Below are 13,271 nucleotides of genomic sequence, written 5' to 3'. Positions count from 1 at the left end.
GATACAAATATATTCTGGTAGTAATAGATACCTTTACAAAGTAGGTGGTAGCTTTCCTGGTTAAGACAAACACAGCAAAGGCCACTGCAAAAATCTTATTGGAAAGGATATTCACTCACTAGGGATTACCCCATAGTATCAAATCGGATCAAGGCACACATTTCACAGACCAGATAATGCAGGGTGTCATGATACTTTAAGTGATCAAGCAGAGATTTCATATACTCTATAGACCACAGTCTCATGGAATTGTGGAGGCGATGAATCAAACACTATAAAAAATTATTGCAAAAATGGTGCAACAACATGGAACATCATAGCAACAACAGGAAGTTTTGCCCTATGTACTGATGATAATAAAGGAATACAGTGCCATCTTCTACAGGTTATGCCCCTTATAAGCTCATAACCAGAATGGACATAAGATGAATAGAGGAGCTGATAGGATTAGATTTGTCAGATCCTGAAACCATAGACCACAAGACCATAAGACATAGGAACAGAATTAGGCCATCTTGGCCCATCAGGTCTGGTCTGCTATTCAATCGTAGCTGATCCTTTTTTTCTATCTCCTCCTCAACCCCAGTTCCTGGCTTTCTCCCCGTAACCTTTGACGCCATGTCCAATCAAGAGACTGTCAATCTCTGCCTCAAATATAACCATTGACCTGGCCTCCACAACAAATTCCACAAATTCCACAAATTCATCACTCTTTTGCAAAAGAAATTTATCCGCATCTCTGTTTTAAAAGGGTGCCCCTCTATTCTGAGGTTATGCCCTCTTGTCTTCCCACCATGGGAAACAGCCTTTCCACATCTACTCTGTCTAGGCCTTTCAACATTCTCTCCTGAGAGAAATAGAAAGGCCGACAAATTGGTGAAGCAAGGTGCTTTATTTGGGCAGGAGTGGCAGCCACAAATTGGCAAAATTGGGTGGCAAAAGGTTTCAGTGAGATCCCACCCCCCCCCCCACGTCCTTCTGAATTCCAGCGAGTACTGACCCAGGGCCATCAAACGTTCCTCATATGATAATCCTTTCATTCCTGGAATCATCCTTGTGAACCTCTTCTGGACCTTCTCCAATGCCAGCACATCTTTTCTGAGATAAGGGGCCAAAAATTGTTCTCAATGCTCAAGGTGAGGCCTCCCCAGTGCCTTATAAAACCTCAGCATCACATCCTTGCTCTTGTATTCTAGACCTCTGGAAACGAATGCTAACATGGCATTTGCCTTCCTCACCACCGACTCAACCTACAAGCTAACCTTCAGGGTGTTCTACACAAGGGCTCCCAAGTCCCTCTGCATCTCAGATTCCAGTATTTTCTCCCTGTTTAGAAAATAGTCCGCACATTTATTTCTACCACCAAAGTGCATGACCATGCATTTTCCAACACTGTATTTCATTTGCCACTTTCTTGCCCATTTTCCTTATCTGTCTAAGTCCTCATACATCTTACTTGTTTCCTCAACACTACCTGCCCCTCCAACAATCTTCATATCATCTGCAAACTTGGCAAAAAAGCCATCTATTCCATCATCTAGATTATTTACATACAGCATAAAAAAAGTGGTCCCAACAGCAACCCCTGAAGAACACCACTAGTCATTGGCCGCCAACCAGAAGAGGATCATTTTATTCCTACTTGCTGCCTCCTACCAATCAGCCAGCGCTTTGCCCATGTTAGTAACTTTCCTGTAATACCATGGGCTCTGAGCTTGGTAAGCAACCTCATGTGTGGCATCTTGTCAAAGGCCATCTGAAAGTCCAAATATACAACATTCACTGCATCCCCTTTATCTATTATACTTGTAATCTCCTCAAAGAATTCCAACAGGTTCGTCAGGCAGGATTTTCCCTGAAGGAAACTATGCTGACTTTGTATTATCTTGTCCTGTGTCACCAAGTACTCCATCACCTCATCCTTAACAATTGACTCCAACACCTTCCCAGCCACTGAGGTCAGGCTAACTGGTCTATAATTTCTTTTCTGCTGCCGTCCTCCTTTCTTAAAAGAAGAGCAACATTTGCAATTTTCCAGTCCTTAGGCAACATGCCAGACTCCAAAGATTTTTGAAAGCTCCCTAATCACCTCCGGTTCATTACATAACACACAAACCAGTATAGCTGATCCCCTAGTAAGCTTAACAACAAACTGCTCTAAACAGCTATCTCTTAGGCCTTCAACAAACTCATTCTCTTGAGATCTATTACTAGCCTAATTTTCCCAATCTACCTGCATGTTAAAATCTCCCATGACTACCATAACACTACCCTTTTGACTCACCTTTTCTAATTCCTGTTGGGAAAGATGGGATTATGTCAGTAAAATGGGTACCACAATTGGTAGAGACAGTGAAGGCGGCCAATTATGTGGTAACCCACCGAATAGGAAAGAAGTAGCAACGGAGTAAAGCCTATTTTGACTCAAAAGTCAGTCCCATAGAAAGAGTGATAATTAGAATAAACCAACCCACCTTATTTTAAAATCTAAGGTTCGCAGGGTCCTATGAAATTGTAGACAAAACAAGTCCATCAGTGTACAAAGTACTGACTTCTCCAGACAAAAGCTGAAGCTGGTTGATATGGGGTTAACAGGAATGTTAACACCATTGGCACGTAACAATTGATGCACATGATAGCCTTGATTTGGGAGATTTGCGGATGGAACAACTGTTCCAAGAAGATGGGGCAGGTCCTATCACGGGGGTGATTTTCAGTTCCCTCATCCTGAGAACCAGGGGAGCTTTGTCAAAAAATCAAAGAGGAAGAAAATATGCCAGTGCTTGTTCATCCTATCCTGAAACAAAATTGGGTGAGGAAAAATGGATGCCTTGAATCCAAAAACAATTGAGAGTCCAGATCAGATGGTCTAGAAAAACAAAAATGGACTTAAAATAATTTAAGATTTAAACTGGAAATAAGAGCAGACATTACCCTTGTGTGTTACAGGTTTAATTCAACATGAAGAGAATAATGTATTTTGTTGCAATGGAATTAACCATGACTGGGGCCATGGTCAATCTTGTTCCAGAGCCAGAACAGCGGACAAACATGTCAACAGTGATATCATGGCTTGGAAAACACTCAGTGAGCAAAAAAACATATCTTCTCAACGGACATAGAAATGGAGGAGTCAAATTTGTATTATACACAGTATTGAAGGAGAACTTCAAGATCCAATGCACTGATACAGATGAGTATCTGTGGGACTATGTTGTTACTGAGTTGCCACCAATTCCTCACTTAACTGCAGACTGGACACGTGTTGTGGAGGAGGCAAGGGAGATCATCCATCAATGGAATGAACACACTAAGGTTATTAAAACTCATGCTGGTAAGGCAAATGAAATACTGAGTGATCCAGGCTTTTGGACTAAGGTTTGGAATTGGGGGCCAAATGTTCAATTACATCCATGGGTAAGAATAGTACCATATGATGCTGTAATACTAATTTAATGTACCCTGATAATTGTGTTGCTCAATGAATATCAACTGAGAAGATGGAAGGCTGAAATGCTGGCAAAAATTGAGGATAATGCTCTCATGAAACAGCAGACATGATTGTCAGTATAAAGTGGTGAATTTAGTTAGTAAATGTTAATATTATTTCTGGAATGTAAGTGTTGCACACCTACTGGGGTTCCATGGCTGTCCTATGGAGCGTCAACTGAAGGAGAGGAGGATGATGATCCTAAGATAAATATCTTTGGATCAAAAGGAGGGAGATGTTGACCAGAAGTAACGGACAAGCCAGTTGTTTTGTTTCCCCACAATTTGTGGACTCCGAACTGATTCTTGCTGTTGGATAATCTAATCAGAGCAACTGAACGTGGACACAGGAAGCTTCAGGTAATGATCTGCTAAAGCTGAGACCATTATAAGAGGAGTAGCTACTTGTTATGTAAACTGTCAGACCTACCAAAGAAATAATCTGTAATCTCATTAGATGCTGCCTGGGTTGCCTCATTTAACTGGTGTGGACCAGCCAGAGTGTAAAGGCACAAGTACTCAAATCTGGGATGGGCAGAACCATGAAACGATGTTGGCTGTAGCTCCTGTACAGTGACCAGTAAGAAGGTGACCCGGGTAGGTCAAGTGACCTTGAGCTAATGGGATGGAGATCCAATGGTTCAAATGGTGAGGAACGGTGTAAGACGCAGGAGACCCATACACACAGGGGCGATAACTCTCCAGCAGCCAGAAAGCAACCATTGCAGATACAGAGGACCCCATGGACAGGAGGAGATTGGGACCACGAGAAACTCCTGGCCACCCCAGATTCCTTTCCCAGGTAATACCATTCCTCTTCATTGACTGTGCATGGAATGTCAGTGGTTCTAGTGGGGAACACACAGGTAGATAAGAGTGTGAACCCACCTGCTTTTTACTTGAAATAATAAAAGTTACTTGTTGGTAACTGCAGATTCTCTATGAGTCACTGAGCATTATTATAAGGAGTGATTCTTGTAACAATTGTCACGTGTACTGAGCTACAGAGAAAAACTTGTTCATCCACAAAAGATTTGCCAAAATTTTCTATATTATTCCAGACTACTTGTCCTTTCCCACTTTTCTATTTCCCAACTGTTCCCAGTTTACACTCCAGGGAAAACCATCCAACTCTCTGTTCTACTGGGGACATTACAGAACCCCCTGTGTCTGACAGTCATCGTGTGAAGGTTGAATACTGAGATGCTGTTATTGTCAGTGTGAACTGACGTTGACTTACCAGTTACATTGAGCTGTGTTCCTCCTCCGTAGATGTAACTCCACACTCTGCAGTTGTACACTGCAGTGTCACTAATAGATGTGTTGCTGATGGTCAGAATGTAACTGTTACTCACGACATTCCTGTAAGACTGAAAACGATCAGAGATATACCCAGACCTGCTCACAGAGTCATTCACAAAGTGACTCAACGCCCACTCGCTCTTGTTCCCAGGCCGCTGGTGGTACCAGTGGACATCGGTGACATTCACACTGGCATTATACAAGGCACAGTGGAGCTGGACAGTTACACCCTCCGGCACCTTGCTGATTGGTGGATCCTGCACAAGGACGGGATCATCCGCGGGATCTGTGTGTTGGATATGTAGACATTAATGTATATTTATGGAGCTCAATACAAGGCAGTATATTTCCCCAGCATTTAACAATTTCTAAAATTTAAATGAATGTTAACCACAAGAATAATTTACAGCCTCTTTACTGAAGTCAGTGATATCTGGCTGGTTCTAAAGGTTTGGCTGCCCTACAGTCATGGGGTCTGTTATAGTTTGGAGAGAATTCTGAAGACCACGTTGCATCGGTTGATAATATTTCTCCCTTTATCCCTGATTGGTCCACCCCTCAGTCTAGTCATTCTCCTGTTCCTCAGGTGTGTGTAGAATGCCTTGTGGGTTTCCTTATTCCTACTCGCCAAGGCTCCTTCCAGCTCTCCCAAGTCCCAACTGAAGATTGCTTCTGGCAGCGTTATAACTCTCAAGAGCCCCGTCTGATGTTTTATTTCATAAACTTTAAGTGTACTTCCTTCTTCCTCTTGACCAGATGTTCCACTTCTCTTGTCAACCATGGTTCCTTCACCCTCCCTTCCTTTCCCTGACTCAATGGGACAAAGCTATCCAGAACCCCATGGAAGTGGTTCCTAAACTTCTGTTTAGTGAGTGGTAGAATTATCAATAAGTTTGAATGAAGAGGGAGAGTTGGTTCATTTAAATCCATCACCACCCAGAATTCTCTTCTCCAGGGCTTTTAGTCAGGCACCTTTGCACAGTGTCATCTGTAATAAGAATAATAACATTTATAGAGCACTTTTCATACAGATGACGTAGTTCAAAGGGCTTTAAAATGAGATAAGTGGGAAACATAAAAATAAAATTAAAGAAATAAACATGAACATGAAAATTAACGACAAAAAGATGCACACAGCCCGGAGAGGGTCGCCGTGATTCTCCGACGCCATCTTGCATCCAACACCAAGTTGGTGCAGTCTTTCATTGTCTCTATAATTGTTATTGTTAGAGTGATTTTTGGCTTTAGGTCATTTATATTTAGCAAATGGCTTTGGTTACCTGTCTTCTGTTCCTTGACAATGTATTGTAGATTTAATTTGGAATGGTGCATTCCAAAAAACTCTGGACCCCAGTCTAGATGATGCTGGCGTCTGTGGGAAGGCCACGAATCAGAAGGTGTGAAGTTTGTATGTAGTTTCAAAAAAAGCATTGTCTATACTTTGTAATATGGAATTGTCCTTTGTGTTTAGCAAATAAATATCGAGCCCCACGTTGGGCCGGCAGACTTTCCCACCGAAAGCATCTCTATATGATGCCTTCTGTACCTTGTTTTGTCGAATAAAGAAGCTGCTTTGTATCTACCAGTAATTTACTTCTGCGATTTCATTCACGCAACAAGAGTTGCTATTGCAATCTGGATTTATTGGGTATGCCCACAAGAAAATGAATTTCAGGGTTGAATATGCGACATATGTGGTCTTTGATAATAAATTTACTTTGAACTTTGAAAAGATCTTTATTAAATGCAAGTTAAATAAATAGGTTTTTGAGATGCTGTTTAAAAGTGTTAACTGATTCTGCATCACTTATCGTTTTATCGTCTTATCACGAGAACCAGGGGACATTGTCTCAAGATTCAGGCGAGAAGATTTAGGACGGAGATGACGAGAAATTGTTTTCCCAGAGAGTGGTGAATCTGTAGAATTCTCTGCCCAGGGAAGCAGTTCAGGCCTCCTCACTAAATATAGTTAAGGCACAGTTAGATAGGTTTTTACATAGTAAGGCAATTAAGGGTTATGGGGAAAAGGCAGGTAGATGGAGCTGAGCTTACAGACAGATCAGCCATGATCTTTTTGCATGGCGGGGCAGGCTCGATGGGCCAGACGGCCTCCTCCTACTCCTACTCCTATTTCTTATGTTCTTATGTCTTATTTTCGGAGCATTTAGGAGAGATGGTTGAGATTTAAGAGACCCTGATCTATGACTCTGAACACTGAACAGTTTCTCCTTTTCTCTCCTGTGATAACACACTCCGCATTGAAATTTATTTTCAAATATCCAACTGGACACACAGAGCAGACGGTCAGTCACCATGTTGGTGCTCCCCACCCATGAGTTAGGGGCCACAGTGCTCTGGATTGTGTCCCAGTGGTGGGGCTCCAGTATTACACTGTGTGTTCTTCAGTACAATGTGCCCAGCCACGGGAAGTGAGTGGTGGTGGAATAACTCCCAATGCAGGAACACACTGCTGAATAAATAGAACTTGTACTCACTGGTTACGATGAGCTGGGTGCCATTCCCGTGGATGTCTCCCCACACTCTGCAGTAATAGACGGCAGAATCACTGTGCACCACGTCTGTGACTGTCAGGGTGAAGCTGCTGTTGGACGTGTCTCTGTAGGGCAGGAACCTCCACGTGAAACCCCGTCCCCACTCTGATCTGCCTCCTGCTGAATGTGTTAAAACCCACTCCATGTCCTGCCCAGGTAGTTTCCGATACCAGTGGACATCAGTGTCTTCCAGCCTGGCGTTTCTCATGGTACAGCATAACCACACCATGTGACCCTCAGTGACACGCTGTATGCTCGGGGACTGGACAAGGACAGGAACGTCTGCACCTGTAAGGGAGAATATCGTCACTTCAACCCCAGCTTGAAGCAGTCATCTTTTGTTACACGACCCCTTGTGAAAGTGCAAACACTTTATTGCTTCTGATATTAATATTATGTTGTGGCTGTTCCCGAGTTTACAGAGTTCAGGTGAGACCAATGCTGGGTGATAAATATGTGCTTTAGGTAATCACCACCCACTTCGAATTGAACGTAGAACAGTACAGAACTGGACAGGACATCTGGCCTTGATGTTGTGAAAACCTTGATGCTCATTTATGTTAAATATCCTCCTCCTATGTATCATTCATATCCCTCCATTCCCTTTGTATTCACATATCTATTGAAAATCCTCTTAAAGTCAAACAAACTCCCTGCTCCACTACTACCCCAGTAACCTGTTCCAGGCAGATACAGTAGATTCCGGTTCATTGGGACATCAGTTAATCAGAGGTAAGGAGGAGTTATTACAACCAGAGAGTAGTGAATCTGTAAAACCCTCCACTACAGACTGTGGTGGAGGCCAAGTCCGTGGGTATATCGGTCAGGGCATCAAAGGATATGGCAAGAAGGCAGGTGTTTGGGGTTGAGTGGGATCTGGGATCAGCCATGATGGAATGGCGGAGCAGATTCGATGAGCTGAATGGCCTAATCCTGCTCCTATATCTTTTGGTCTTATTTCTGGTCCCTGATTAGCAGTGCAACTCCCCCATGCCCAGTTTTTACCTCAAAGGGAATAGAATATAAAACAAAGGAGATAATGCTGAGGTTTTGTAAGACACTAGTCTGGTTGGAGTATTGTCAACAGTTTGGGGCCCCATATGTCAGAAAGGATGTGTTGTCTTTGTGGTCTTGTGGTCTTATCTATACCCCTCATAATTTTGAATACCTCTATAAAACCTTCCCTCAATGTTTTACACTCCTGACCTATTCAACGTTTCCCTGTAACTCAGGTCCTGAAGTCCTGGCAAGATCTATGTAACTTTTCTCTGCACTGTTTCAAACTTTTGATCGGTGACTGGAACTGCACACCTTACTTGGTGAAGGGGTGCAATGCTGCGACCGTACCGGACATGGATCAAACTGCTCTTGGGATATGGTGAGCAGTTTTCAACCCTCATCTTTGAAAGGATGTGCTGGAATTGGAGAAGTGGTACAGGAGAATAATCCCAGGAATGAAAGGGTTAACATATGTGGAGCATTTGATGGTTCTGGGCCTGTATTCACACAAAAGATAGCAGAGCCAAGGGATATGGGTAGAAGGCAGGAACAGGGTACTGATTGTGGATGATCAGCCATGATCACAGTGAATGGCTGTGCTGGCTCGAAGGGCTGAATGGCCTACTCCTGAACCTATTGTCTAATTATAGAAGAATGAAGGGGAATCTCATTGTAAACTACGAATACTAAAAGGCCTAGACAGGGTGGACGTTGCAATGATGTGGGGGAGTCAAGGAGCAGAGGGCACAGCCTCAGCAAAGAAGGATGTCCCTTTAGAACAGGGATAGAAACATAGAAAACCTGCAGCACAATACAGGCCCTTCAGCCCACAAAGCTGTGCCGAACATGTCTTAATTTAGAAACTACCTAGGGATACCCATAGCCCTCTATTTTTCTTAGCTCCATGTACCTATCCAGGAGTCTCTTAAAAGACCTTAAAGGGGAGGGACTTCTTTAGCAAGAGAGTGATAATGCTGTGGCATTCACTGCTCCTGACAGCTAGGGAGCCAAGTCCATAAGACCATAAGACATAAGAGCAAAATTGGGCCATTCAGCCCATTGAGTCTGCTCCACTGTTCAATCATGGTTGATCCTTTTTTCCCCTCCTCAGGCCCACTGTCTGGCCTTCTCCCCCTAATCTTTGATGCCTTGTCCAATCAAGAACCTATCAATCTCTGCCTTAAAGACACCCAATGACCTGGCCTCCACAGCTGCTTGTGGTAATAAATCATGCAAATTTACCACTCTGGTTCAAGAAATTTTTCTGTATCTCTGTTTTGAATGGCTACCTCTGCATCCAGAGCCTGTGCCCTCTTGTCCTAGACTCCCCCACCATGGGAAGCATCCTTTCCACATCTACTCTGTATAGGCCTTTCAACATTTCCCCTCACCCTTCTAAATTCAAGCGAGTACAGACCCAGAGCTATCAAGCATTCCTTGTATGATAACCCTTTCATTCCTGGAATCATCCTTGTGAACCTTCTCTGATCCCTCTCCAATGCCAGCACATCTTTTATTAGACAAGGAGCCCAAAACTGTTCACAATACTCAAGGTGAGGCCTCACCAGTGCCTTTAAAGCCTCAGCATCTCACCCCTGCTCTTCTCACAACACGCTGGAGGAACTCAGCAGGTCGGGCAGCATCCGTGGAAACGATCAGTCGACGTTTTGGGCCGGAACCCTTCATCAGGACTGTAGGGGGAAGGGGCAGAGGCCCTATAAAGAAGGTGGGTGAGGGTGGGAAGGAGAAGGCTGGCAGGTTCCAGGTGAAAAACCAGTAAGGGGAAAGATAAAGGGGTAGGGGAGGGAAGGCAGGGAGGTGATAGGCAGGAAAGGTGGAGAAAGAATAGGGGAAAACACAATGGGTAGTAGAAGGAGGCGGAATCATGAGGGAGGTGGTAGGCAGCTGGGGGAGGGGGCAGAGTGACATAGGAATAGGGAAAGGGAGGGGGAGGAAATTACCAGAAGTTGGAGAATTCTATGTTCATACCAAGGGGCTGGAGACTACCTAGACAGTATATGAGGTGTTGCTCCTAAACATTGTCACTCCCTCTGAACGCACTGCCCTCCACTCTCTCCGCACTAATCCCAACCTCGCCATCGCGAAGTCTCATCCCTGCTCTTGTATTCTAGATCTTTTGAAATGAATGCTAACGTGGCATTTACCTTCCTCAGCACCAAGGGCTGAGCGGCCTAATTCTGTTCCAATGTCTTATAGTCTTATGGTCTGATCAGGAATAGTCAGCATGGCTTTTCTGCATGGGAGGTCATGTACTGACAAAACATTGGATGTTTTTCAAAGGAGTAACCAAAGGACTAGTTGACAGTAAGGCAGTGGATGTTGTCTCCATCATCTTTAATAAGGCCTTTGACAAGGTACCCCAAGGCAGGATAATCTTCAAGGTTGGATAAGATAGAGGCAGGAATGTTGTTTCCACTGATAGGTGAGACTAGAACTAGGGGACATAGCCTCAAGATTCAGGGAAGTGATTTTAGACAGAGATGAGGAGGAACTGCTATTCCCAGAGAGTGGTGAATCAGTGGAATTCTCTGCCCAATAAAGCAGTGACTACCTCAGTATATATATTTAAGACTAGGTTAGATAGATTTCTTCATAGTAGGAGAATTAAGGATTATGGGGAAAAGGCGGGTAGGTGGAGATGCGTCCATGGCCAGATCAGCCATGATCTTATTGAATGGTGGAGCAGGCTCGACGGGCCAGATGGCCGACTCCTGCTCCTATTTTTTATATTCTTGTGTCCTTATTACATGGGATTCAGGGAAGCTAAAGAGGTGGATTCAGAATTGGCTCAATGATGGGAGCAGAATGCGATGGTTGCAGGTCGATTCTCCGACTGAATTCTGATTAATATTCTTTTCTGATGATATACAGAATGTACATCGGGTAAATGCAAGGAGGCTTTTGCCATTGAGGTTGTGTAATTTGAAGTTGAAGGGTGAAAAGTTTAAGGGGAACACGAGGAGAAACTTCTTTACTCAGAGGATCATGACATTGTGGAACGAGCTTCCAGCACAGGAGGTGTATGCAAGCTCAATTTCAATGTTTAAGAGACGTTTGGAGAGGTACATTGATGGTTGGTATATGCAGGGCTAAGTTCTCAGGCAGGTCGATGGGAATAGGCACCAGCTAGATGGGCCAAAGGGTATGTTTCTGTGCTGTACTTTTCTACCACTAAATTAAGGGAAATTGTTGACGGTGAAACAGGTGACAATGAATTACAAAGAGATCTGGATCTGTTAGGGAGATGGGATGAGGAATGGCAAATTGATTTCAACCTGGATAAGGCTGAGGTGATGCATTTTGGAGAGTAACACCAGCAGAGGGCAACAGATGGCACAGAGAGGCCTCGGAGTACAAGTGTATAGATTGTTGAAGGTGGCATCACAGGTAGACATGTTGGTGAAGATAGTGTTTAGCCGTCAGCCAGGACATTGAGTGTAAGATTTGAGAGAGTATGTTGTATTTGTTTGAATTATTAGTGAGACTTGGAGTATTGTGTACAGTTTTGGTCACTCTGTTAGCAAAAGGACATGTCAGGCTGGAGGCAGTGCTAAAGAGATTAATGAGGACGCTTCCTGGACTAGAGGGCCTGAGTTATAGGGAGGGGTTGGCCACACTCGAACTTTATTCCCTGCAAAACCGGAGAATGAGAGGGGACCTGATAGAAGATTATGAAATCATGAGGAGTATGGATAATATGGACAATTACAGTTTTTTTTAAATTTTTAACATACTTGAAAAATACTCTGATGGCTTTGTTGCCAAGTTTGCAGATGGTATGAAGATTGGCAGAGGGGCAGGTATTGTTGAGCAAACAGATAGCCTGCAGAAGGACTTAAACAGATTAGGAGAATGGGCAAGAGAGTTCCAAATGAAATACAATGTTGGAAAATGCATGGCCATGCACTTTGGTAGTAGAAATAAGTGTGTGGACTATTTTCCAAACTGGGAGAAGATTCAAAAGTCTGAGATGCAAAGTCCGGGAATCCTTGTGCAGAGCACCCTGAAGGTTAACTTTCAGGTTGAGCCAGTGCTGAGGAAGGCAAATGCAATGTTAGCTTTCATTTCAAGAGGTATAGAAGACAAGAGTAAGAATTTGATGCTGAAGCTTTATAAGGCACTGATGAGGCCTCACCTTGAGTATTGTGAACAGTTTTGGGCTCCTCATCGAAGAAAAGATGTGCTGGCATTGGAGAGGTTTCAAAGGAGGTTTACAACAATAATTCTGGGAATTAAAGATTTATCATATGAGGCTCTGGGTCTGTATTCACTGGAATATAGAAGGATGAGGGGACACCTCACTGAAACCTTTAAAATGTTGATAGGCCTAGAAAGAGTAGGTGTGAAAAGGACGTTTCCCATGCAGAAAAATTTCTTTAGGCAGAGTGGTGAATTTGTGTAATCTATTACCAGAGACAGCTCTGGATACCAGGTCGTTGGGTGTATTTAAAGCTGAGCTTGATCTTTTCTTGATTGGACACGGCATCACAGGTTACAGGGAGAAGGTTTGGGAGTAGGGTCGAGGAGAGGAAAAGAGAATCAGACATGATTGAATGATGGAGCAAATAGCCTAATTTCTGCTCCTATATCTCATGGTCTTAGGTCTCTCCAATACCAGCACATATTTTCTGGGGTAAGTGGCCAAAATCTCATTATTATCCTCATTGTTTTAATGATGCCTGCAGTCCAGTCAATGTCCTGTTTTATTCAGATGGCATCTGTTATTCCTCTGGGTGCTTTTGTTTTTCAGCACCTGAGTCCGTGCAATGGCTGTCCCTCACCTTGCATTCGTCTATTCAGAGACACGGAAATCACTGGCAATACCAGCATTTATCCTCTTTCCCTGATTAACCCTGAACTCAGGAGCCAGTGAAGAGTTATCGACATTGTTCAGTTAAAAAATCAGTT

At 43.6% G+C, this 13,271-nt stretch overlaps 1 protein-coding gene across 1 annotated transcript in view; it reads right to left on the bottom strand.

The window, feature by feature from the left end:
- LOC140201978 (uncharacterized) overlaps nucleotides 1-13,271 on the bottom strand; it is a 127,470-nt gene that overhangs the window by 38,620 nt on the left and 75,579 nt on the right. The window contains exons 7-8 of the mRNA XM_072266845.1: nucleotides 7,287-7,631; nucleotides 4,730-5,077 (exon numbers count right to left, since the gene is read on the bottom strand). Coding sequence (XP_072122946.1) covers nucleotides 4,730-5,077; nucleotides 7,287-7,631 — 693 coding nt within the window. The remainder of the gene's footprint in view (nucleotides 1-4,729; nucleotides 5,078-7,286; nucleotides 7,632-13,271) is intronic.

The sequence above is a fragment of the Mobula birostris genome, chromosome 8 (assembly GCF_030028105.1).
Source record: "Mobula birostris isolate sMobBir1 chromosome 8, sMobBir1.hap1, whole genome shotgun sequence".
In the NCBI taxonomy this organism is placed as follows: Eukaryota; Metazoa; Chordata; class Chondrichthyes; order Myliobatiformes; family Myliobatidae; genus Mobula; species Mobula birostris.
The sequence above is the reverse complement of the archived record's forward strand: the minus strand, read 5'-3'. Positions and strand labels throughout refer to the sequence as shown.